At 40.2% G+C, this 25,925-nt stretch overlaps 1 protein-coding gene across 3 annotated transcripts in view; it reads left to right on the forward strand.

Annotated features, from left to right (window-relative positions):
- The first annotated feature begins 537 nt into the window (after positions 1-537).
- The window catches only part of TIAM2 (TIAM Rac1 associated GEF 2), an 88,100-nt gene continuing 62,712 nt past the window's right edge, over positions 538-25,925 (forward strand). For 2 of the 3 annotated variants that reach the window (XM_077175405.1, XM_077175406.1), the window contains exons 1-7: positions 538-652; positions 1,698-2,900; positions 8,658-9,093; positions 12,949-13,121; positions 14,141-14,365; positions 23,753-23,938; positions 24,895-25,041. In XM_077175405.1, coding sequence (XP_077031520.1) covers positions 1,704-2,900; positions 8,658-9,093; positions 12,949-13,121; positions 14,141-14,365; positions 23,753-23,938; positions 24,895-25,041 — 2,364 coding nt within the window. In that variant the 5' untranslated portion in view covers positions 538-652; positions 1,698-1,703. Of the gene's footprint in view, positions 653-1,697; positions 2,901-4,962; positions 5,106-8,657; positions 9,094-12,948; positions 13,122-14,140; positions 14,366-23,752; positions 23,939-24,894; positions 25,042-25,925 lie in introns of those variants that run through there. The other variant, XM_077175407.1, reaches the window with a different exon arrangement.

Here is a 25,925-nt window from a genome sequence, read left to right on the forward strand (position 1 = left end):
TGCTTGGTGCAGCCTTTTACGTATTTACTGGCAGATTAACTTAAAATCAGAACAAACCTAAAGAGGTTACTCAGTGGCTGCTGGAGTGAATTTCATGGTGGCCTTTCATTGCAAAGGTCATGGTTGGAATCCAGGCATGGGGAGAGATAAACAGATGCTGTGGGACATTGCTCTGATCAGTCTGGTCCACATTGTAATGGACCATTGCACAATACTGTGAACTGTAATTGGTCTTCCAAAAGGAAAACTGGAGAGGGATGAAAGTTTGTCCTGACTCGTCAGTGAGAGGAGAGAAAGACAAACAAAGAGGAGAGAAAATGAAACATTTACTTGATTACTTATTTCGACTAATTCAATATCAATTGTTAAAGAATGCTTGTAAAAATACATGTCTAAATTCCAGGAATCCCCTTCATAGAATTTCTCTTAATTTGTAACTTTTTGATTTTTTTTCTTTTTTATTCATTTTAGCTACAGTTGGAGTAAAGTGTAAGTTGTATTTGACTGAAAGCCCTTTTTTGTCATTTTGGTGTTTTCTAGGAAGGCTGTGTGCAGCTCCATTCTGGTTTTGGCAAGCATAGTGGCTGGCCACGAAGACAATGCAGAACATACTGACTGCTAACCGTGCCCGTGTTTGAGAGTGTTCCTACAGGTTTGCTCTTTCTTTCTGTGCTTTTAATCAAAATTTGCTAAGGGCTTGAAGTAGGGATGTTAAAACATAGAAACTCCAGAAGATAAGATTATGCTTTTGCTGTGGCTTGTTTTGACAATTTTTTTAATGAGGCAGCAGTGTATCCTCCTCCCGGTGATAGTCTGAGATTCCACATGTAAAGAAGCATAGTCCTGATGGAAAAAGCATTTTGGTGTTGTTTCTGTACGTTACAAACACTGGAGATTCATTTTCTGAGTTACAAAAAGAACAGAACTGTCTTTTTTACTTTGGGGTACACTTTATGTAGGTTTGGAATCTTCAGTCACCTCAGTGGGGCAATTTAACTGCTCCAATGTGTGCTGTTCACTGCAGACACTGTGAAAAACTGAAGAGCATTTCACCAAGCAAACTATCAAACTGTGCTGTGCTGAATGAACATAATGCAGTTTCGTGCTGTAGAGGAAGATAAGGCTGTTTGCTAACCAAATTATTTTTTGTCTGATTTTTTGCACGCTTTTTTTTTTCCTTTCTCCTAGATTAGCTTCATTTAAACACATAGCTGAGGTTTACTGAACATTTTATTGAGGCAACACTTGGTTGCACAGAAATCAGTCAAGCTGAAACTGCAGTGGGCTTGTCTGCTGCCAGAAGGGATTTCTCTGAAAGAACAGTTCACTTTACATCTAAGTTATGATTATCTTGCTGTCTCCCTTTCATTATGCCATTGTTCTTGGGAGCCAGAGATTTTGTAAGTTATAAGAAAAGGATGTTGCCAAGGGTGTGGGTAGAGGAAGGTGTTGACATGATTTCAATGGAGTTAGATTCCAGCTTTATAACAGAAGGGTAATGAACCACAGAGAAAATAGGCTTTTCTAGCTTGCCCCTAAAATAAGTTCAGTTATGAATTTAATGTTGTACATGGCTATTTAATGGCTTTTTTTGAAACAATTGTTTCATATAATTTTTTAAATAGGCATTTTCCTGTGTAGAGGAAAACTTTTTGCTCTTTTAGCCATTGTTTCTAATGAAACTCTTCTTAATTTAGTGGAAAATGGGGAATTCAGAAAGCCAATACAGTCTTCAGGGATCAAAAAATCATGCTGCTACTACAGCTGGTGCCAAGCAAAAGCCTTGCTCTCTGAAAATTCGCAGCATTCATGCTAAAGATGAAAAGTCTTGCTCTATGCATGGATGGGGACATACCAGCAGCGGCTCAAACTACAAATCAAGGTCCCTTGCCAGAAGCTGCCTTTCACAGTTCAAGAGTAGTCAGCCTTACTCCTCTAGACTTGGTGACACTGTGATGAAGGTCTCCAAAAGCAATGTCCATGCCAAACACAGGACAAATGCCTCAGGGGACTACTGCCAAGGGAATAACGTGATGTTTTTGCCAGAGAATGGTTTCCACTATATTGGCCTCCAAGCTGGAAGTAATCATGCTGCCTCTCGAGAATGCAATGGACACATTTTAAATTGCTATGGAAAGAATGAGAGTCTTGCATCAGCCTCTCCATCAGAGGACAGGAGGAGTCCTAAAGTTCTCATTAAAACTCTGGGGAAGCTGGACGGTTGCTTGAGGGTCGAGTTCCACAACAGCAACAACAGCAAGGTACCAACCGAGGAGTCCGGTGGGCCAGTGCAGTTGCTGAGGTATTCCCCTGCCTTGGAATCTAAGCCAAACAACCTGCTTGATGTCAGGAGGAACTCCAGTGCAGACTGTTCTTCAAGCCATCGTCTGTCACCTACCGACTCAAGGCTTCGGTCTAGTAAAGGGAGCTCCCTGAGCTCTGAGTCTTCATGGTATGACTCTCTCTGGGGAAATGCTGGGGATATCAATGAGCTGGATGGCTCATATTTGACCAGGAGCACTCCAGATACAAGCATTCATGCCAGTTTCCCAGCAAGCGACAACAAGAAGTCCTTCAACCAAAGTTCATCTCTTTCCTCACTCCGAGATCTCTATAAGGATACAAATTTGGAAAGCACTCCTCCACCTGGGATCAGGCTGTCTGATGAGTATATTGACACTCCTGGTAGCCTAAGCAACCGTGTCTCCTTTGCCTCAGACATTGATGTTCCCTCCAGGGTAGAGCAGGGAAGTCCTGCACATTACAGCTCCTACACCCTCCCGTGCAGAAAGTCCAAGCCCCTCGGTGAGGATGCATCCAAGAAGGATACATTAAAGAATCGCATGCGGCGCATCAGTGACTGGACAGGAAGTCTTTCAAGGAAGAAAAGGAAGCTGCAGGTATGTACAAACCAGCCTAAGTGTGTGAAAGTTGGTTTTTATATTCCTCTTTTAAGCATAGTGATTGCATGATATTTGTCTTTTTTGCAGGTTAATTATGTGCTTATCTCATTTAGTAATTTGTGGAATTTTGAGAAGTATTGCATCCCTGGTGCTGTCTGAAATGTCAGCAGCAAAAAAAGATACACATTATTTTGTGCAAAATTTCCCTTCCTATTTTCATATTTTGTCACCTCCTAAGTTAGCTCCAGTTTTTGGAGCTTAATATTTCTGTGAATTTGCTTTTGAAATTGTTGCTTTACTTAAAAGGTGACTTGGGGTTTAAACCTTCTTTTTATTTCAAGTATGGAAATACAACCTCTCTCTATATATGTGCTATGGATTAGCATACATTATCAGAAGAGTGTGGAAGGAGCAGTAGAAGGAGGACATTGTATCCATCTTTTCAGATGCTCCCTGTCTGTCTTACTGGCTTCACCACTCAGTTTTTGCTTGTTGGTCCATTTCTAGTAAGGCAAGCAGCCGTATTGACCAGAGGTGCTGGTTCTGCCTCCACATGCTCTGAAGGCATTACATGGAGCAAACTCCTCCTTCCTGTGTGTCAGCTTAGTTCACCAGATGGAAAAACTTGAGTTGCCATCTGGCTCACTGGGAGATGGTGGTGTGAAGGAGATGGGAGGGGAGAGCAAGAGGGAGGGAAAGGATGTTTCTTTAGAAGAATTCAAGACTAAATCCATTAATAGGAATTTAGGATGCCTGTGGTCAGGAATGAAATTCTCATCTCTAGCTGCAGGCCTCAGAATTGGCTCTTTAAATACCAGACTGTGCCTGGTCTCTGTGTGTGAGTTTGCAAGCTGAGATGAGACCGTTTTTGGATTTGGTCTGGATTTTTGGTTTTTTCCCTTCCTTTTTTCCTCTGAATCTTCCCTGGTGTTTTTCTTAGAGGAACAGTCACTGTGCTTCCCTAAATGAAGGATGCTCTCTTTCAGCAACATTGATGTGCTGGCCACTTCAGAAGTTTCTTGTCTCCTGTGCTGGAAATTCAGACAGGTCTTGTGCTTAACCATGTACATCTGTCAATGCAATGTAAAACTCTGACAGACCCTTAGGCTCAGAAATGAGCTCAGCGTAAGGTTTGCTGGTGTGCGTCCTGGCTGGGGCTACAGAACTGGGAAATGAAAATGAAAGCTGTTTATTTGCATCACTTCTTTTGTGAGTTGGTGCTCATGTACTTTATCAGATACTGTCTTTTCACCTTCTTACTCAGCTGTGAAAGAGAGGGCAAAAAACCTGGAATCCCTGAGGAGCCTCACTGCTGTGTTCCGGGATTCTTCACTGATTTCAACATCTGTAGCTGCTCTGGATTTTACTGCCAGGCTTTACATATGATTTCTGCATCCCAGACCTTTAGTATGTATTACTTAGTTATGACATTTTCAGAATGGCATTTGTGGTGTGCAGTTCATAGCTATTTTGAATTCACTGTGCAGTGCACTGACTTCAGACGCAGCAAGGAAATTTGGCTGGTGAGATTGCATCAAGCTTGAATCAGATTGTGGTAGAAGGAAAACAGCCCTAACTCCAAAAACGGTGGTTTCTTAGAAAAAGGCATAGGAAATGGTTAGTCACTGATTTTAATCAGACAAATATCCAGCAACAGGAAGGGTTAGAGGGAGGTAGTGAATGCTTTTTAGTTTTGCAGTTCCTTGTGTAGCTTTATTGGTTCATTTCCATCTTTCACACTTTGAGTAACCTGCCATCTCTTCTGGGGGTTGCTGGGTTGTAGTTTGGTAGTGCTTATACTCTTAACAGGTCCTTTAGCTTAAAAAGACAGAAGTGTTGTGCATGGTTCTGAACTGTCACGTGGTTGGTCCCTGTTTGTGCGACTTCATCTCGTCATGGCAGCATCTGTGCTCTGCTCTGAACAACGCGTCCCTTCCTCCGTACATTAGTAATGACTGGCTGTGAGTCACTGGGGCTGAACGTAGGTGAAAGCTGGAATATTTCCCTGTAAGTGGGCCTAAATGCCAGTGGTGGCTGGGTAGTCCCTCCAGCTCCCCAGTGGAAGCAAACCAGCCAAGCCCCCTGCTTCATGGGAGCACAGGCCTAGGAGACACAGGCTTGGGACATTGAGGCCAGACCCCTGACACTAGAGAGGCAGTGGAGTTTAATCCCCTTTGTGAACAAATTGCAGCTTAAACACAGGTAGGATTTTCTCCATCTTAAAGGCTCCTTCCAGACCGTCTTATTCATGCTTGCTAATAGGCAGAGTAAATGTAGTTCCAGACAGTTTGTTCTGATGTCAGTACTGCCTTCTACATTAGTTATTCTTTCCTATTTTTTAATCTGTTATGATTTATTTAAAGGGAGAAGTGGTGTCTTTTCTTGGCCTGCATTTGTGGGGCTATACAGACTTTCCTTGGTCTCCTGTGTTAAGATTGGAAATCTATTTCCTTTTCATTCTGGCACCCCTCCTCCTCATCTGTTTTAAATCATCCACAAACACATTTGCATATGGGATATTCCAGAGGATTTGTTGGTTATGCCCTGTCCAGTTACTTGGATGTTTCCTTATGTCTGCTTGATCTGATGTATCCTGGAATTGAATTTACGTTTCTAATTAAGATCTTGCATCAAGACTTGCAATAATCTTTTCCAAGACCTAGTTTTCCTTGCATGAGGGTGTGCTGAAGTGTTCCCTCAATGCATCACTGGTACTGTACTGCAGCACACATCTTCATTTAGTTTAATCTGTGCTGAAATGGCATTGGGGTGATGCTGAGTTGCAATTCAATGTGTGTGAGCTGAAAGGTGTGTGTGATGTAGGTGAGACCTGTGGACAGAATTTAGGCAGACTTGCTGCACAGCCAGATATGGCTAAAGATGGTGGTGTAAACTCTGTGCAACTCTTTAACATGGAGAACATTGGCAATTTCTGTGTAAAATGAAAATCCATCCACCAGAAACAGCTCCTGAAGAAAGGTTCTTGAATTAAATAAAATAGCCTCACTTCAGGAATCGTATCTGAAATTTTATGACTTTATAAGCCAGAGCCCTGATGTGGGCTGTAAAGAGAATTTAAAAGAAAAGTACGTTGAATGAACCTTTTTATTTGACTTGAAGACTGGTATTAGATTCTTCTTTTAGCATGGCTCCTAATGAATGCAGCAGGCTGCATTTTTCCTGTGCTGTTCTTTGGACCTAATTATTACGTGTGTCACTTTGTCTAATTGGTATCTTAGCCACTTTATCTTTTGCCTTGTTTTTAGCTATTCCAGAGTATATCTCAAACATTGAGAGATCTCCTTGAAGGCAGCTGAGCAGAAACAGAGATCTATCATCACTAGAGTCAACAGAGCAAAAACCAGCAAAAGCCAGCCTGGCAGGGAAGCCACCTGGCCAACTTAGGTCAAACCTTTTCAGTAGTGGCAGATATTGCTACAATGACAGCCTTCTCAAGGACCAACAGACACTGGCAGACTCTGACAATTCAAATCTTTAGGAAAAGAAAAATACAATTGATGGTGTCCTGGTGAAGTGTATATATTCATTTTGGATTCATTATCCATTTTCTCTATTCTGGTACTTCCTCATTCCTACCCTTTCTATGTGTGAGGAGAAAACATAGGATTTGGTTGGTGGCTGATCATTGACAAGTTGCATCCCACACTTTTCCTTAATGTTTGCTGTTCCAGTGGTGGGTTTTCACAACAGACCCCTTCTATGTTTTTGCCTTGTGTTGTGTCTCTTACTAGCGCTTTGGGACTAAAAGAAATACATATTATTAATAAGCTGTACACTAATGTTTTCCAGTGGACACTAGCAATTCCTGGAGAATAGTCAAACAATTAAAATGCTGGATTTTGGCACACAAGTACAGTGGCAGTAATTAAAACAAGGGTGCAGAAAGCTTTCAGTTTCCCCCTGAAATACAGATCACCAGCACAGTTGTACGATCCATGTTCTGCAGTTGCTTTGTGGCATAACTGCATTACATGTGGGATTTTATCCTGGCTTGCCACCCCATATGCCTTTTACCATATAAAAACCAGTTAACCTGTTGATGTTTAGGGAGTTACTCTTGGGCAACACTGATTACCACTTTGCAACAAGATTTGAGGAAGGTGCTCCTTTACCATGAGAATTGGATCACCAGACAGTGATCTGAAAAGCCAGACTTGAAGTTCAATGTACTATAGGAGAGTGTGGGTCTCAGGTCAAACTGGCTTTTGTGAGGCCACAAGCAGCAGTGTCCTGCTGCTAGAAAAGTGGTTTGTCTGGCATTGCCTGGGAGGGTGTACAATCCCAGTCTTGGTTGCACACCGGAGGTCCTGATGCTACCAAAACATAGCACAGCTTTTCTACTGCAGTTTTGAAGAGCATCAAGTAAGAAGCAAAGAAAAAGTAGCTGTTTTCAAAGCTGCTGGGGAGAACAGCTCCCAGGAGACCAATGTTTATTTACTTTGTTCTTAGTACAGTAGTCTGTGAGAAAATAAATGCTTTTAGAGAGGCAGTCTAAACCTGAAAGTATAATGGCTTTATTATTACCGAGGGTAATAGCTTCACTTCTCAAATAGTTTATTGCAATATCTTTTTTTTCTTCCCTTCCACTTTTACTGCAAAAGGCAACATGTCTTTTGTGTTTTAGGTTCTTAAACCTTGGTTGCTTTTAAATAGCACTGACAATGCTTGAGTTCGGAAGACAATAAATGTCTTCTTAGGATGGATGGTGTGGTTCTCAGCAGTGAAGTTAGTCCAAGGAGCTCTCTTTTGGGTAGTAGGAAAATCCCTGTCCATCCCTGGAGCTTGGGAGAGTTGGGATCAGAGAGCATATTACTTGGAAAGGCTTAAAAGAGAAAAGGTCCAAACTGCCAACAAAGTCCCACGTTGACAAGCAGTGGCAAGAAATAGGCCTACTCTAGCATCCATATCAAAGGCAAAGTTGAAGTCATACCATCAGGCCTGATTATTTCAAATAAAATTAGCCAGCCCTCTCAATCCAAGGGATGAAGTTGCACAGTGCAATTAGGAGAAAGGCCTGCCAGTGCTTGATGGGATGATCAAACTCTCAGGGTGTTCCCAGCAGCTCAGAAAATACACAGCTCTGCAGTCTGGAGACTGGATTTAAGCCAGTCAGCAAGCATGTCTTTCTTTTTTTTAAATCCCATATTGTTTTAGATTAGATTTTAGTCAACTGATCAGTTCTAACAAGCTTAAAATATTCTTTACTTTTGACCTTTTTTTTGTTGGTTAAGCACCATTTGTACGACAAATAGAAACTGGAGGTTAAAATCAGCCTTGTTGTGTTGAAGCTAAACCTGGCCACCTTGCACCAATGTGATAGCACCAAAGTATCGAAAACCCTGTAATAATAAAAAAACCTGTTGTGACACTATTCCTGCTTGCACTCAGACAGATGCCAAACATGGTGCCTGCATTTCAGATGGAGGATGTAGTTGTCTCTTGGAGTACTTCAGGTTTCAGACAGTAGTTTCTAGTGAAATTTGAGATTGCTCAAAGCATGATGGAATTACCAAAGTGCTCACATTAGTAGATGGGGTTTAATGGGGTTCTGCTGAAAAAACTGAATGATAACAGTGGTGGTGTGAGTGGCTGAGGCAAAGGCTGTGATATAAGGGTGAAAAGATGAAGGAACTGGAAGTGGCTAAACATGAAACAAATTTCATTGACAAATGAGGTGTGTCTTTTGATCATAGCTCTGGTGACTGATGGCAGATAAATTCCTTTTATGCGCAGGAGCCAAAGTGTAAAGATGGGAGTGACTACTTTGACAGCAGAATGGACAACTTCACTACAGACACACTGGCACCATCACAGCTCTCCACTTTACTGTGGTCTCCTGGCTCCAGCCATGCCCTGTCCCAGAGAAGCGAGTCCACCAATGCTGTCAGCAGTGATGCCTTGAGGCAGAACATTTATGAGAACTTCATGCGGGAGCTGGAGATGAGCAGGATGAACTTGGAGAACACGGAGACCTCGTCGGAAACAGAAGACTCCAGTGGCGAGTCCCTTAGCTCCCTGGAGCAGCTGGATTTGTTGTATGAGAAAGAGCAAGGAGTGGTGCGCAAGGCAGGGTGGCTGTTCTTCAAACCCTTGGTGACCCTGCAGAAGGAGAAGAAGCTGGAGCTGGTCACACGACGGAAGTGGAAGCAGTACTGGGTTACACTCAAAGGTAAAACCACCACGCTGATCCTTCATCTTGGCAGCAGCAGTTCTTTCTGTTGTGTCTCAGCAGCATTTCATGCATGCTGGCTTCTGTTAGCAGATTTAGGGGGATCACAAAATCACACCTAACTTTGCAAGGCCTACCCACCAGCTAAAGTGGAGCTTGTGCCTAGGCAGCCCACTGAACTGAGGTGCTGCTCAATGTCTTTGGGATTGTGTGCAGCCTTGTGTGTCATATCATAGTGGGAATTGTTTTGTCTGACTTCCTAATTTGTGTGTTCTCATCAGACTGGGGAGTTAGAAGATGCTTTTGGATGTTTGGAGATCAAAGACCAAACTGAACCAAAATTTAAGGGTCAGGAGAAGTTGCTGGTGCCCCATTCCTTGTTAGAGACACACAGTTCCTTAGGCTCTGCTATGAAATTTACTGAAGGATGGGGTAGTTTATTGTAAAAATGTTTTGTTCATTTCTAGCACATTAGGTGGCAGTATAATGGGAGAGGTGAACTCCCAGTGCCAGAGCCTTTACACAGAGAAGTGTGTGTGGTTCAGAGCAGGGGAAGTTGAAGTGGTGCCCAAGGCAACTATTCCCAGGAGTTGAAGGTCTCCCTCCTTTTCCCTGCGAAAGCAGGTCTTTCACATTCTCCACTCCCAGCAATACCAACCCTTTCTGGCTTTTGGCATGCCCAGCTTCCCATTTCCTGCAGCTGCTCCTGTTGTGAAAACAGCCCCATGGGAGGGGAATCCACTCAAGGGGGCTGCTGCAGGTGTGATTGTTGTGCTCCATTTGTGCTCAGAGGGTGCTGTGAGAAGTGTACAGGTGTCAGGAAGTGTGAGAAGGAAAATAATATCTATTGTGGGGAGGAAGGGAAATTTAATGGGTAAGTTAATATGCCTTTTTTAAATTTTGAATTGCACCCAAAGGATTTGTCTTTCAGTAAATATGATACTAAGTTAATGAGCAAGGAAATGATCAAGCTTGATCATTTCCTATCATATCTGGGACTAGAGAAGAGAAAATGGCAACTTTCCCACAGGTTGCCCTTTTAAAAATTGTGCATGGGTGTAGACCTGAAGAAAAATGAACAGCAAGTCCTGGTAATGTTCTGCTTGATAGTGCTGATTGAAAAGAAGCAAACCTACTAGAATGAGGCAATTCTGCCTAAAAATTCAGAGACTTGTTATCAAGTGATCAAAATGTAGGCAGGCTTAGCAGTTGAAATCACTTGTCCTGATAGCATCATCAGATAGCATGATTCATGCTTACAAGCAGTGTATACAAAGGGAAAAACAGTCCCTGAATTCCACCCTCTTATTGTGTGTGTTTGTGCTATGGAGTGTGAATATAGTTTAATCTGCCTCTTCTAAAATACACTTTCTAAACAATTCTATCAAAACTCTAAACTGAAATATGTTATATACTAGTAGTTTGTGCATTTCTGGGATAATGAAGCTCTGGCAAGCAATTTAGGTGCTTCATGTTCACTTTCTTGGCTATAAAATTGGCTTATTGGTGACCTTGAAAAAATTGTGTCTCTTCTTACTACTTAAATTTCTACAGCTACAAAAAAAGGAACAATAAAGTTCTTTGTAAAAAGCTTTAACTTCTAACATTATTACTGTTAGATACAATGCTTTTTACTTCAGTGGTTGATCTGGCTGCATTCATGGTACAGAGTCTTTTGCACTTTGCTAGCTGTTTTAAATATACATTCCTAATTTCCTTGATCTCTTACCTTTATTGTCCTGTGGAGACTTCTGATTCCAAAATAAACTTGCCTGTCTGGATATCAAGGCATAACTCTGTTTTCATAATCGCTATATCAAGATCAAGGCACTTGCTTTAGTTCTCTTTATACAGGTTTTTGAATGAATCAGTGTTTAATTTGTTCTTGAAGTTTAAATATCCAAGATATTTTAAAGCATTGATCTAAACATGTAAGTGGAGAACAGCATGTTTATTTGCACTCTGTTGAGATGTGTTTAATTATAAGTATGCAGAAGGCTTATAACCATCTAGTTACCTGCGAGACTTAAAAGTGTACATGTCCTGAGGCCTCTGCTCCACTTTCAGGGCCACCAAGACCTGAGCCTGAATAGTAACTGCGTACCAAGAGAAACTCTCTTTTCCATCTGTCTTGTCCAATTAGTTTCCTTTAACGAGGGAAATTGCTTTCCCTTTGCTCTCTCTCTTCAACTCAAGTTTTAATTAAAGTATTTGGACAATAATCAGTCCCTGTGGGTCTGACTGAGCTTATGAAACTAGCTGCTTCCAGGGATCACTGGACTTGACCTAAAGATATACCTGGGGTTCCATACACCCAAGCATACACACATGCCCTTCAAAATTTTTAATTTGTGTACATATAAACTCTCAGGATAAAATATGACTTATCTTGAGTTAAAGCAAATAGGGGAAATACGGGAATATGGAAATATTTTAAAATAAATCTTAAAAACTTTAAACTTCTGCACTTTCCTAAAATGCAGAATATAAGAGAAGACTTGGTTTTGTTTGTTTAGTTTGCCCTGTTATGTTCAAATGACATTTCTGATATGCAGAGTGTTATAAACCATGTCCTTTTCTCCAACTGCAGAGATCTCCCAAGTGTTTCAGTGGCATAAAGAAGATAAAGTGAGGGCTGCCCAATGGAATAGATAGGACCAAGTCTATAGGATTTGTTCTTACCCCAAATATTCTGCCAGTCACTTTTGACATTAACAGGAAAGGGTGCAGTTATGTAGTATAGAGGTATTTCTATGTATTAGATTCCTTACTCTAGAAACTTTTCAGTTAACAGATGATTTGATCAGAAATCTCTGATATGGGTTTCCCTTTGTAATGGTATTTTAGAAGTGCACTTCAGTCCATGACCCCTTGAACAGGCAGATTGGTGTGTCTCAGAGGACAGTGGGTTATACTGAGGCAGGAAGGAAAGGCTGTCAGGGATGGAGGGCACAGGCCCTTCTTGAGCCAGCATCGCTGCCAAAGGAAACATGGCACTGTAGTCATACTGCTGTGGGCTAGGATCAAGTGTCCTCTGCTGGGATCAAGTCTCCTCCACTCTCCTCCAGAAGTAATTCCACTTGTTATACTCGGGATTGCCGTCATCAAGGATGAAGTTTGTTTTCTGGATGCAAGCTTCATACCTTAGATATTACGCTATTTACAAGACTGAACATGCTCAAACTCAGCCCTTTTAAACTGTTTTAAATTACTCAGAATTGTCTGAGTCTCAAATTTTCAGTTAGATTCAAGGAAATCTGGTTTAAATTTGAGAAGTTTATTCACTAAGCATGTTGTATGAAGACAAAGGGTTCTGCAAATCTTTTCAACAAATATGAAGATTTCTTAAGTGGCTGTTATGGGAGAGTTGGTTCAATTTAATAAAGAAACACAAAAGCTGATTTAACTAAGCAGGAGTTAATCTCTTCTACATGCCTTAACATTTTAATAGACTGAGTTTATTGATAGAATATTGTGGGTTAGAAGGGACCTTTAGTCCCGCTCCCCTGCCATTGGCATGAACATCTTTCACTGCAGCAGATTGCTCAAACCCCATCCGACCCTAACCCTTGGATGCTTCCATATTGAGGTGTCCTGATTTATTTATTAAGTCCATAAATATTTGTTGTGGCCCTATTAGATGTCTATTTCAACTTTTCATTGGCAAATGGATCATTAACTGTTTTTCTGTGTAGAAGCTCTTCCTTTTTTATCTGTTTCGAAAGAGGAGTGGAACTGATGTTCTCTGTCTCTGAAGGATGTCTTAATTCACAAAAACATCATATAATGTTGGGAGATCCATGACTTACTTTCTCCTCATGTCTCATGTTTTTTTGTCCCTCTGAACTGCAAAAGGTTGTACTCTACTGTTTTATGAGACCTATGGGAGGAACTCAATGGAGCAGAGCAGTTTGCCTCGATATGCGCTGTTTGCAGAAGACAGTATAGTTCAGTCTGTTCCAGAACATCCCAAGAAAGAAAATGTATTCTGTCTCAGCAATTCTTTTGGAGATGTCTACCTATTTCAGGTAACAGGATGCATGCATAACTTGGTGGTTGTTTCCATTTTAGGATGTGTTTGTGAGTCTACACATGTATCTATAGGATGGTATGTACACGTGCACACACACATCATGTTTCTGCCTTTATTTTTATTATAAAAATAAAAGCACGACTACACTGTTGCATTACACTATTATAATATTAAATATATGATATGACTGCAGGTATTACACCAGTTGGCTCAGTCAAATATGGTTCAGAAACAAAAAGAACAAGGACCACAAATCTGCAAGAAGCTCTGGGTACCTGGTTGATCACAAGCTTCTAAAAAATCAACTTTTTATCAATTTTTTTCACATCTATTAGCATTCCGCCCTTACAGAATGGTGTGCTCAACCCTGAATCTGCTGGCCACAGAGAGTTTGCTTGAGCAAGATACTCAAGAAAGAGAGCTAAAAAAATCAAAATACCTGGGTTGCTCAAGGGCACCACTGGAAATGTCAATAAAGAACAGGGTTATGTGGAACTGCCTGCATAGAAACATGTTGATTCATAGGCACACTTGTACATATCTCCAGAGATACTTCATGCAGATTGCATTCTTTTTACCTTGATGTTGCATCTCCACTAACTTGGCACTTTTTAAGTAAGCAAATACCTCACATATAAAATCTTCTCTGCTATCACAGCAGTGAAGAAGGTTTGTCTTTGATATCTGGTAGGGTTTACTTTAGTTATCTGGAGGGATGAAAGATGCCAGTCACATCTTTCCCACAGCTTATGTGGCTCTTGTCCTTCTGGGGCTTTTAGACTTTGCAGGTCTAAGAAGCAGAAGCTGGAGTTTGGAGACAAGTCATGATAGTGTAGGAAAAAGTCAGACTACCATTATTTCCTCAGTTCTAAAGAAAACTTTATTTCACTTGATTAAGATAAAGTGCCTAAGGCAACAGTGAGCCCATGAAGCACTTCATGCCCTAGAGCTGTTGATTTTATTTAATTTTTCTCTTTTCTGCTCATAACATTGCATCATTGATTGGTTTCACAGGCAACAAGTCAGACGGATCTGGAAAACTGGGTTACTGCCATACATTCAGCCTGTGCTTCCCTCTTTGCAAAGAAGCTTGGTAAAGAGGACACTGTCAGGCTGCTGAAAAATCAGATCAAGAGTCTCTTCCAGAAGATTGACATGGATGGCAAAATGAAAAAGATGGCAGAGTTGCAGCTCTCAATTGTTAACGATCCAAAAAACAGAAAGGCCATAGAAAATCAGGTACTGGAAATAATTTTTTTATGAGAGCATATTTATCATAATTATTGCTTTGGTCTCTATTTGTGATTTCTAGGCCTGAGAGTAATTGTCTTAGCATAGCTGGCACAGTGGCTGTAATTATTGCCAGGTTTCTACAGCAATCCAGAGCAGTGCAGGAGGCAGGTTCCTGAAGCTGCACATCAGACTGTTCTGTTTCAAGAGCACAAAGCTTTTTCTTGTCTCTTCTGTGAAAATGTAATTAATTTTTACTGTTTTATGTTAATAAGATCTAGCTGTTACATCACATACCACAGAATATACAGTATGTTCTGTGAATAATTTATTATTATATTGCAGAAGAGATTGAAGAGTAGGTGCTTGGCAGTATTGTTCTGCACCTTAAGGCAGCACATGAGGAATACTTAGTCCTTCCTCCGACTTTATTTGTGTAGTGGCAGACAGAACCATGTGCTTCCGGTTGAAATTTAGCCATGACTAATGATCACCTGATTGTCTGTGTGGTGGTGAACAAACATGAAGCCTTACTCTGCTCTCAGTTCTAGCATGCAAACCAGGAATGACTCCAGGGATACCTTATGGAAGTACATCGTGCAGTGTTGATGGCTTGCCCATGCCCTCAGTTTTGCAGATAGTAACAGGCAAAAAGATGCTTTAATTATTTAGACAGATTAATGTTCAGTCAATGACCTTGCTACGCACGGCTTCTTCTGCACTAACCTTGTCTAGTAGTTTAGCCTACATAAGTCTGTGGACTGAGGCTGCTGTATCTTTGGTTTTATTAGGCCATTTACAGAAGACTTCTAATAATTTGAACTGATTGACTGGTCTTTGAGAGCCTTTCCAGTCAAAAAAACTATTCCTCTGTCAATACATGCTGCATATTATGGCCCCTTGAGTAGCGAATGAGGTTTACTTCCTTCAAACCAATACAGCATAATTATTTTTCTTTTGTTAACGAAACAGTTGTAGTTTCAGCGATTTGATGCTTATAATATTTAAAATTCTTACTTTACTGGCTTGGACTTGATGAAGAGCAGGCTGAGTAGTACTGACGTCACTGCCAAGCTCTTGTGGCACACTTGAGTCTGAAGCTCTATGAGCAGAGTTCAAATAACATGCAGGTTTGTGTAGGGATTTGCAGTGCAGATGTTCATAAGCCCTTTGAGTGCTCAGATGTTTTATAATTTATTTCCAGGTCACTTTATTTCATGGTCCAGAGCTGAGTGAGGTGAATGGAGGAGGAAAAATGTTAAGCATCCTTTTATTGCAGTAGGCTTTGAGACCTAGGAGGATATACAGACCTCTGTAGATGTCTAGTGCTTGTAACGTGTGATGCACTGAGGAAAAATCCTGATGTATATTAAGTTAATTTATCCCTCCCTCATCAGATAGTCCTGTTAGTAGTTAATTTAGAGTCAGCTGAAGAGTATTAATGATCTATATTAATATCTGCTAATTAAGTGTTCTATCCTTGAAGAATTGTCATTGTTTTCCAGCTCTGTTAGAAGTTGGCTTCATTCTGTAGAACTGAAATCCATCTTCTGGGCTGCAGAAGATTTATTCCTGTTAATTTTCTGTCTATGTGTGTCTCAGAACATTGAATGGGGGCAGACCATTGGCACAAAGAATGAAATGGATCACTGCAAGCATCCAGTAGTTGGCAAAGAATAAATTTATAGCAAGAATTTTCTCCATTCTTGATACCTTTGATCTCTTTAAAATCTCTCCTTACAATTGCCTAAGGTTTGCTGGCGAAGTCACTTCAGAGAAAAATCGATAGATAACTCAGTTGCCTAATCTTCTAATTTGTTGCCTCAGATTGGCTTTTGCAAAGAAAAAAGAAAATCTTGATGCAATTAGTTACTGAGAATTCTTAATATACTTAGTAAGGTAATGATTTTGAGAAAATGTTATTCCTGAGGGAATAGTTTGCATATATGTAGCTATAGTTGTTTAGTAACTGTGGGTGTTTTGTTGTCTTTTGCCTATTTTGAGAAACAAGAAAATATAAATTCTGGTTTTGGTTTTGTGTAAATTTGATGATGTGTCAATCATGGGGCAGATATTATTCTTCCATGCTGAACTACATAGTGTTGCCAATACTGTATTTCTTAAGAATGCATTCTGTGCTGGAAATCGTCACTGGTGATTTATTTTGGGAAGCCAGCGGAAACAGTGTGATTGACTTCAGAAGGACTGTGGTGGTTTTTTTACATAAAAAGAATTTATTTTCACTGGGGAATTATCTTGGAAACTCTGATTTCTATAGCCTTTCTCCTTTTCCTTCCTCAGAAAACTAACCACCAAATGTCAACTTACTCTTTCGCTTCTTATTGACTTAACATCCATACTTCTATGCTGAAGACTTAATAATTCTCAGGGGTTTAAAAGCAAGCAAAACCTTTTTTTATTTCACAATTTCTACCACCTGAAAGACAGTTGTACTAACGAAACTTGCACTTCTAAAGTTGCTATGGGTATTTTGATTTACTTTGACATGCTTTTTTTTGGTATCCAGCAATTAGACTAGAGAAGCTCACCCAGTACTCTCTGGTAACTTTTGTGAATTTGAAGGCAATCAATTGATAAAACCAGTGCTAAACAGAAGTGCAAACAAACAAACAACAACAAAGACAAAGAAAACATTGTTTTTCTAGAGAAATTGTTGTTTTACATGCTATCAAATCTGTTTTATATGGTATCAAATGTTGTTTATATGCTATCAAACTGGTTGGGAAATGTTTTCAGTCTTGTGGCTTACATGAGGGATTCTCTCTAGCTGGGTTTAGTGGCATAATAATAATAATATTAATAATAGACTTTTTAACTGTTTAAGAGAAAATTGTAGCCCTTCACAAAGCTATTGGTAATGCTGGTCAGTTTAGAAGAGATCAGTGAAGCATCTACAAGATGGTAATGTGGCTGGAAATCTGGAGTCTGTACATGCTACTTACAGCCACGTATGTTTATTATTACTATGTGAAATAAATAGGTTGTGTGTGATAGTCTTCTCCCAACATGTAACTTCTCCCCTCAAGTGAAGGCCATTAGGACAAAAGGTAGCAAGTTTGAAAATCTTCTGGTGCCGAGATGAATTTCAAAGCCTTTCTTTAAAAATTTTTTAGTTTTCCTAGATGTTTAACCTGCTAGAGAAACCACAGTGTTTGCTGTGAATATGGAGCCCTGTTACTGAAAGGGATTATTAGCATTTATTTAGATAATAATCTCTCTCTTAGCAAAGAGAGCTCTTTTAACAAAATATTGCACATTAAAGTCAGAAGTGAAGCTGCCTCTGCCTGCAGAACTGGTTTTAATGGGGTGGAAAATCTGTCTCGCAAGAGAGACCACTGCAGCCCTTGTGTAATTGTTTATGTACTTGGTACATAAGTCTATCCTGATGTCTCATTTTAGAACAATAGCATGATTAATAGTTGCTTGAAAGCATTACGGAGTTTTGTCTTCAAATTTTAATATGTTGGCATAATCATGTTTTCCAAGCTATTCAGAGGTTTCTGATGTAATTCATATTTTCTCTGCATATACTTCTTAACTTTTCAGAGGGTTAGGAACATGTGTATTTACTTGCAGGCACTGAAATGGTGAAGCATTATTGTGAAGAACAGGAACATGCTTTTTTTGGAGATAGTTTTTTTGTAAGTTTTCATACGTGTCCTCCACCTAAAAGTAGTTTGTCTGTTGCCATAAAAAAAAAAAAAAGATCAGTAAGATGATGGTCTGCTTATTCTGGGTAGTCATTTAATCCATTAGTACCTTTCTTTCTTTCTTCCTTTCCCTGTAGTGGTCTCCAGCTTTTTACAAAGAGCATAACTTCACTGCTTTGTTTTTAAAATTTACTTGACTCTTTCTCTTTTCTCTCACATTTGAAGAAGGATGATTGGAATAGATCTGAAAATTTATTCTTCAGCCTCCCCAAAGCTCAAATTTCATATCTTAACTTTCTATAAAACATCTGATGGAATATTTTCTGACATTGAGGTCCAAATTCTCAACAACACTCAAAGACAGTCTTTTCAGGGAACTTCGCTAACACATGCCATCATTGCTGCAGACAAATTCAGCTGGAATCTCAATACATAGTAACTTTTCATTCTTCCATATCCTCTTAAACTAAAAAAAAAAAAAAAAATTAAATGTCCAAGCTTGTTAGAACAGACCTTCAGTTTGTGTGGTCTTTGAACTGACTAAAGCAGATCTCTGCTTCCTGAGAGGTTGGTTCAATATCTTTCCAGATGTTACTCTTCAGTAACATTTTACTTCATCATACCTTCCCTGCATTATTAGCAAAGTACTTCTCTTTAGCAGTAGTAGACTGGAAGTGAAGTGAGTAGGCAGACAGAAGGTTAGGGAAGTTCATCTCCATTCTCTCTGCACTGTTGTTGCTGTTTTACAGATTAATGATCTTCCCTCTTTTCCAAAGATTTAGCAAGAAGTAATGAAAAATGAGTGTGGAGTTGCATAGAACTATCTCATACAATGGAGCTGGTGGGGCAGCCTGTTCAGAAAGGGATGGTGATCTGGATTTTGGAGAGGGCAGCTGGATAATAAAATTCAGTGGCTTCATTACTTACATCTCTAGCTGTAGACCTATATATGGTACCACCAATTTCCATTGGATTTTCAACAAGATGTAACACACGTGTCCACTTTCGTACTGTCAGTGGTACTGGGAATAAGATTAGCTCTGTCTGTTTTGGTTAAAAATTATGAAAAATTCTGTTCTTCCAATGCATCCAAAAAGATGACATTTATTGAAAAAAACCCCTCCATTGTCTTGTTATTTCAGGAAGATTTCTTAACCTTTTTAAAGTCACCATGCAGATGAAGAATAAAGTGTTGCTAATTTCACGAGTGTTGTTGTACTCTGTTACAATGCCTTCTTTATTTCTTTAAACTAAAAGTTATGATAGAATCTCAGTAGTGTTTTTTAAAGTAATGGAATTTCTGGAAGAGTGATGGTTTTGCTTCTTCGAGTTCTCTTTAGGAAGTAATGACAATAAAAATCTGTTCCCTGTCCCCAGAAACCAAGTGACTCATTTTTCCAGATGGATACAATATGAATTTTGTCTGAGAACCAGGGACTGGAATGCAAAGAGTTTAGTGTTGTTTGTAATGTGGTTGAAAAGCTGTACATATAAAACAGCAGCAGAAGTTTCCTCTCAATCCACAGAGTTCCCTACATCAGCCTGCAGAGACACTTTCCATCTGGAAATAAGATATTGTGTAGGGAAGAATTGAGAATTTTTATTGCTACAGATAGTGAATTGTGTCAGCAAGGCCCTCATGCTTCTGTATGGTATAAGAACTACTACTCAGTAAAATCAATTTTGAAGGCTGAAGTACTGAGAGAAGGCCCTCCTTCCTGTGCATCTTTTCTTTCGTGCTCCTTTGAATAGGTGCCAGGTGAAAAGCTGGTGTTATCAGGTGAGCTGTCCAGGAAGTTTTTTCCATCCTCCTTCTCTGTCCTTGAGGTATTGTTACATTGAGTTGATATGGTGTAATTTCTGGCCCAGCTTTACACCATTCACAGGCTGGTTTGGGTTTTATTATACTGAATTCTTTTTACTTCGTACCAAACACATGCTTGCAAATGAGACAGTTCTTCCTCAGCCCCCCAAAAGATACTGTTTGCACTGTAGTGTATGAAGGATAAGGGGCCAAGGGCCATCCCTGAGCCACCCTGCCTTCGCTGGGACTCTTTCCCAGCCTGCAAACCTAAACCTGTTCCAGCTGAAGGTGCTGGTGCCACTGCAAATGTCACCTGCAGAGAGCTGTAGAGCATGTTGGAACTATGGATCCCCAAATCACATGCTGGAAACTATTAGCATGTATATATTTACCCCATGTTTTCCCAAGCTCCCACTTTAAAGTTTAGCTATAGAGAACTTAGCAGGTTTATTAGTCTGAGAGACCTGCTTTCAAACAACTTGCTTTAGCTCCTGTTTGTCTGACTTAAAATGTAACTAATTTGCAATTTTTTCTTAGTGTCTGAACTGATTTTTCACTAACCTGGAGGAGATTTGACTATTTATGTTCTGAAAGTGATCATTACTGCTGAAGTACTGCCAAAAGTACCATGCTGATCTTCCTTTGTGTGTTAACTCTTAATAACTCATTCCTGCTCTAAGTCTTTGATGCAAAAACTTATCCCTCACATAATTACTGTCTTGTCCTTGCACCAGGCTTCCTTGCATGAGTTCTCTTGGTGGCCCAGGCTAAATAATTCTCAAGGCTTTCCACATATTTACTCCTTTTTATCTGTCTACGTTGGAAGGAAGCTTCCTTTTCCACCCTATCTTATAGGATCCTACTAGGTTCAATACATTTATTTGAGTGGCCCTTTTTTGCCTTTCTTCCAAGCACTTTCATGCTGCCATTAAACCGAGAAATCCTTGCTTAAAATTTCCCTGGACTGACAATTACATCCTCCCTTTCTTCTGGAAAAACCCTTTAATGCTTTCATGTTTCATGTGTGCTCACTTTTCTTGGTATGCCTCATTTCTGGCTGTATCTCTTATCTCTTTTTGGACTCACTTCATACTGGTGTTAGCCTTTGTTGCCCATTCCTGCTTTCACAGCTGTCTGCTGCATCCATGTTTTCCTGTTTGCTTTCGAGCAGATTTCAAAGGGCTGTCTTTTCTGTGCATGATGAAGTTAAATCCTTGAGCCTTTTTTCGGGTAGTCCTCCCACGTGGGCCAGAGATTTGCCTCACACAATAGCAGAATAGGGATTGCAGCAGCGAGTCTGCAGGCCGTAAATTAACTTCATGGACCAGGTCATACTGTGCTTTGAAGTTGTTGCTTTATTACTTGTGTGCTTCTCCCGTTTATTCTTCAAGAATATAAATCTCTAGGAAGAATTATCATAGTTTAAAAGCCCTAGACAAATAGCAGCTGGTATTGGTTCATGGTCTGCAATTGGTTCCAGACATCCCTGGTTTTGATAAGACTACAAGACAATCCCAGAAATTCCTTGCCTACAGCTTTTGCTAATGCCATTAAATGTAACATTGTGATTACCAATGCTTTTGGAGCTGATTAGCCAGTATCCTGTGTGACTGATAAACACTGTAATTTAATTATTTCTTCAGAATGCCCCCATGTCGTATCCCACTTCCCCTTCTTAGATTTTTTAATTTTAAAATACAACTTCATACAAATGTTTAATGGGGATTTTGAAGAAGGCCTAACACACACAAGGGTGCTTGTTCTCAGCCTGTGTTCAGTGAGGACAGGATGCTTCACTCCAGCAGTGCCCAGAACAAAGCTTGCTCTGTTCTTGAGCTATTAAAAGTTGACTTGGCTCTGTACCCACAGAGGTGTCATCTCGAAGGGAAAGACATTACCTGAGCTTGTAGCTTTTGGCTTTGTGAAGAGCTGACAACCATGTTTTCATTCTAGTTGGATGTTGACACAGAGAAAGAGCCCATCTCGCAATCTCCTTTTGGAGTCGTCCCATGTGTAAAGTACTGGAAGCAGAAAAAGGCTCTGAGAAGCACCTGAGAGCACAAAGAAAGCAAAAGAAAAATAAAAGGGAAATTATCAAATAAACCCAGGGAAAAGAAAGATTATTCTTTCTGGAGTGCAGAGGATGCGTGTTTCAAATGTTTGTGATGAGAGATTAGACAAGGCATCTTTGTCATGTGTATGTCTCTGTCCATTTTCACTAGACTTCTGAGAATTGATCTCATTATAAGCTTTTGTAAATTCTCTCTTTTGCTTTTATTAGCCATTCTTTGAAAGATTTTTCAAGTGTAATATGAATTACAATTTTGCATTCATACCTGTACAAAATGGTATATTGTCTTCTATTTCTCACCCTACCCACCAAATAAGATTTACCTCTTACTTCCAAAAGTAACTGATGCAACAATTTGTGAGCACACGTGTAAGGAAGCTGGACTGAGTGGGATCTCTATCAGTTGTAGCACGAACCTTAGCACCAGGTTGTTAACAGGGCCTATTTTGCCATTTCTCTGCTTAAGTCTTAATACTTGAAAGTAAAGTGGTAAAATACTTGTTTAATTCTTGAAATATTTGGCAGCATTATAAGGAAACTGAACTGATTTTGCTTCTAAACAAGCCTAAAGGGCATAGTCCACCTGAGGTTTTTATATTTGTCAGCTTGTTTCCTGAGCCACAATGGTGCTTGTCCCAGCCTTGGCTAATCCCAGTGTGAGGTGATAATGTCCAGTGCACGTGGGGACAGGCAGGTGTGCCAGGAAAAGGTATGAAGCCAAGGCTTATTAGAGAAAACATGATGAACTTTCTCCACAGACCTAAACACCTGTTGAACAGGCAGCCTGCAGTGATTGGAGCTGACGTTGGAAGCTCAGTGTTGTCAGGGGCTCAATAGTCGTCAGTACCCAATCTCAGTGTTCCTTGCCTTTTCTACCTTCTCATTTATCAGTGTGCTTGCTGCCTTTTTTATTTGCACTATCTATAGGTATTACTGTGTGATGTACATTAGTTGTACAATCTCCAGGGGAGATTTTTTGCTGCTACTACCAGTATGTAAGTTGGGGAAATGAAGAGCAAAATTTGACTTCGGTGCAGTGCATAAGAATATGTGTTTAAATAAGTGTGTATGTTTTAAATGCATGTGAATATGTTTCAATGAGTGTGTATTAACACAAATACTTAAAGTCTGTAATCTAAACCTTGATTCAGAGCTATCAGTCTAGTAAATATTTGAGTCTTCACTTTCTAATTTTACATTGAAACTGGGTTAAATTGTTACCTCTTCATGTACCTGTGCTAGATATATTGTAAGAATTGCATATTTACATTCCTTCTTTGGGTACAGTGGTTTGTATTGGGTCTATATAGCTGATTTTTTGCAGTTTGCAGTATTGTCTCCTGTTTACTACCATAGGATGGTAGTAAAGAATGAAGAGAACCTACCACTGTAGCTACTTTGCTTTTCACAGTGTGTTAGAGTATCTGTTTTCTACTTTGCTTTCAGCCAGCCAGCTACACAATCTAAGCTAAAAAAACCCCAAAACTAATTTCCAAAAAGAAGGGGGTGGTGGGAGGGAAGGGAAAAAAAAAAAAAAGCAAGCTTTTGTGAACCACAGGGTTGTGTTTTTATGTAACTGTTTTTGTGGCTATCAAACTACCCAAAGTTCATGTTATGTTCATCTTGTCAGTATGTGTTTAAGACCACCAGCTTTGTTTTATTTCAAGTCATCTTTTGGGTTGATGTAACACAATATGACTGAATGTGTTTTGGCAGGGAATAACTAATCTAATCCATATACTACCAGATGAAAGCAATTTACTCAGGGTTTGGGGAAGCGCTCGAATTTTCAGTGCAGCCCACAAAGGCATTTTCCCCCCATTTAATTGTCCCTTTTTATATCCAAACAGATCCAGCAATGGGAACAAAACCTGGAAAAATTTAACATGGACCTTTTCCGAATGCGATGTTACCTATCCAGTTTGCAGGGTGGGGAGCTCCCAAACCCCAAGAGCCTTTTGGCTGCCGCCAGTCGTCCTTCAAAATTGGCACTGGGGAGGCTCGGCATTTTCTCTGTCTCATCCTTCCATGCACTGGTAAGTCCAAATGCACTTCCATGGGTGTGTTACACAAAAAAAAAAATGTGCTTAGACGTGGAATTGTGCTGGGATAATGCATGGCTGCACCCACATGCATTGCTCAGGCAGCCCTGTACACTTCTCACCCTCTCTGCCTGCTCCTTGACTGTAAATACATTTTCTTCTACAGGATATGGCCATGGCTTTTTTTTTTTTTGCCCCAGAGTACTCCAGACTTGGAGTCCCTCCTAAAAAGGAAGTATTCTTAGAACAGGCTAAAGCTAGAAACAATTCAAAATTAAATGTCACTTTTTTTGAAAACTGTGGGGTGTGTTTCTAAAGAAGAATGAGTGAGATCCTCAGCTGTAACCTGTTGCCACCCTGTCAGCTTCAAGGGAAGTACAACAGTAGCAGGTTTGCCTCTGCTCTTCAACCTTGGCAGGGCTGAAAGGCTGATCTTGGCAGAGAGGGCTGGACCACATTTGCTGCATGAAAAGTCTGAAGAGTAGTACCAAAAGAAAGACCTATCAGGGAATGTGTTCCTCTCCACCACTGTTTTTATCTGTGTGCTTTGTGCCATTCTTTGTTAATAACTCAAAGCCATAGCATTTATCTCCTATGTTTGGCAATTTGGAGAGTCTGTCTTCCTCTAGAAATTTCACACCTCAATGATAGGTTATCATTCTTATTCAGAACCTTTTCATTAGCTTTTGTTTTACAGAGCAATATTTTCTCAGATTTTCCCTTCCTATGGCTTCTAATTTTGCCCCATGACAAAAAAGTTATGCTGCCATGCCACTGGAATACTGAAACAAGCATCACTGCCAAAAGCTTAAAACATCGTCCTTGCACTTTGTCATGTTACACTGAGATGAACTGAAGTAACCCCCATTTGATGCCTCAGGTTGAAATAACTGTCAATATTTTGCTGTTATGAAAGTGATACAAGAGGGTCTGTCTCTGTGTTTAAATAGATCTGCTCCAGGGATGAAGCTGCTCTCAGGAAACGTACCCTGTCTCTGTCCCAAAGGGTTCGAAATAAGAAGGGTTTATTTTCTTCTCTAAAAGGACTGGACACATTGGCAAGAAAAGGAAAAGAAAAGCGACCTTCCATAACTCAGGTAGATCTTACTTGCTGGGAATGGCATAGAATGGCTTGTTTCTCCTGGAGTTCATCCTGCAAGGTGCTGTTGGTGCACAGGGTAGAAGACATTTGTCCATCAAACCTACATCCAAGGTTTCAGTAGGTTTAACAAACTTGCAATGGGATCATCACCTGTGAAGAGTATATGTCTAATTTGGGGGGTTTTTTGTGATGAATAAGATTGGTGAATGACAGGTTTTGACCCAGTAATTTAATTATTGTCAGCATAAGAACATCAGGCTGGAATTTGTAACAAAACTTCTCCTCTGGCACATTGCAAACTGTTTGGATGTAGGGTTTCTTTCAAGATAGCCTCTCTGCACAGTCCTTAATACAGTGTGTGCTTGTTTGTGACTGGGACTCTGAAGCACTGTTGCAATTCAATATAGTGACATAGGTGAGTCTTCAAGGGAAAAAGAGACTGTGCAAAGACAGACATCTTTGGCATGGCCTGTTAAAGCAGCACACACTGCCTGGAAGTACATTTTAGCCACCAGGAGAAGACTGCTGTCATGCAGGGAGTCAGCTCTCAGTACAGACAGCTGACAAATAATGCCAAACCAGTTTACTGAAGACTTGGCACAGGTTTGGTGTGCAGGGTCAGACTGGCTCTAGGGAGAGGGACGATGCTGATGTGTGCCCCCACTGAAGGGCTGCACTGCTGGTGAAACCACAGTATCTTTTTCTCTTTCTGGAACTAATGGCCCATGCTTACATTTAGTGCAAGCTCCACACTTCAGGAGTCTGTGTTTTCTCAATAAAAGCTCAGTTATATGCAAAACAAAAGTTTGCTGCCTTTTCCCTGAAAAAAAGGTAAATAAGAGCAGAGACGCTTCTTGACAGTGAGGCTGAAGTTACAGA

Source organism: Agelaius phoeniceus, chromosome 3 (assembly GCF_051311805.1).
Source record: "Agelaius phoeniceus isolate bAgePho1 chromosome 3, bAgePho1.hap1, whole genome shotgun sequence".
In the NCBI taxonomy this organism is placed as follows: domain Eukaryota; kingdom Metazoa; phylum Chordata; class Aves; order Passeriformes; family Icteridae; genus Agelaius; species Agelaius phoeniceus.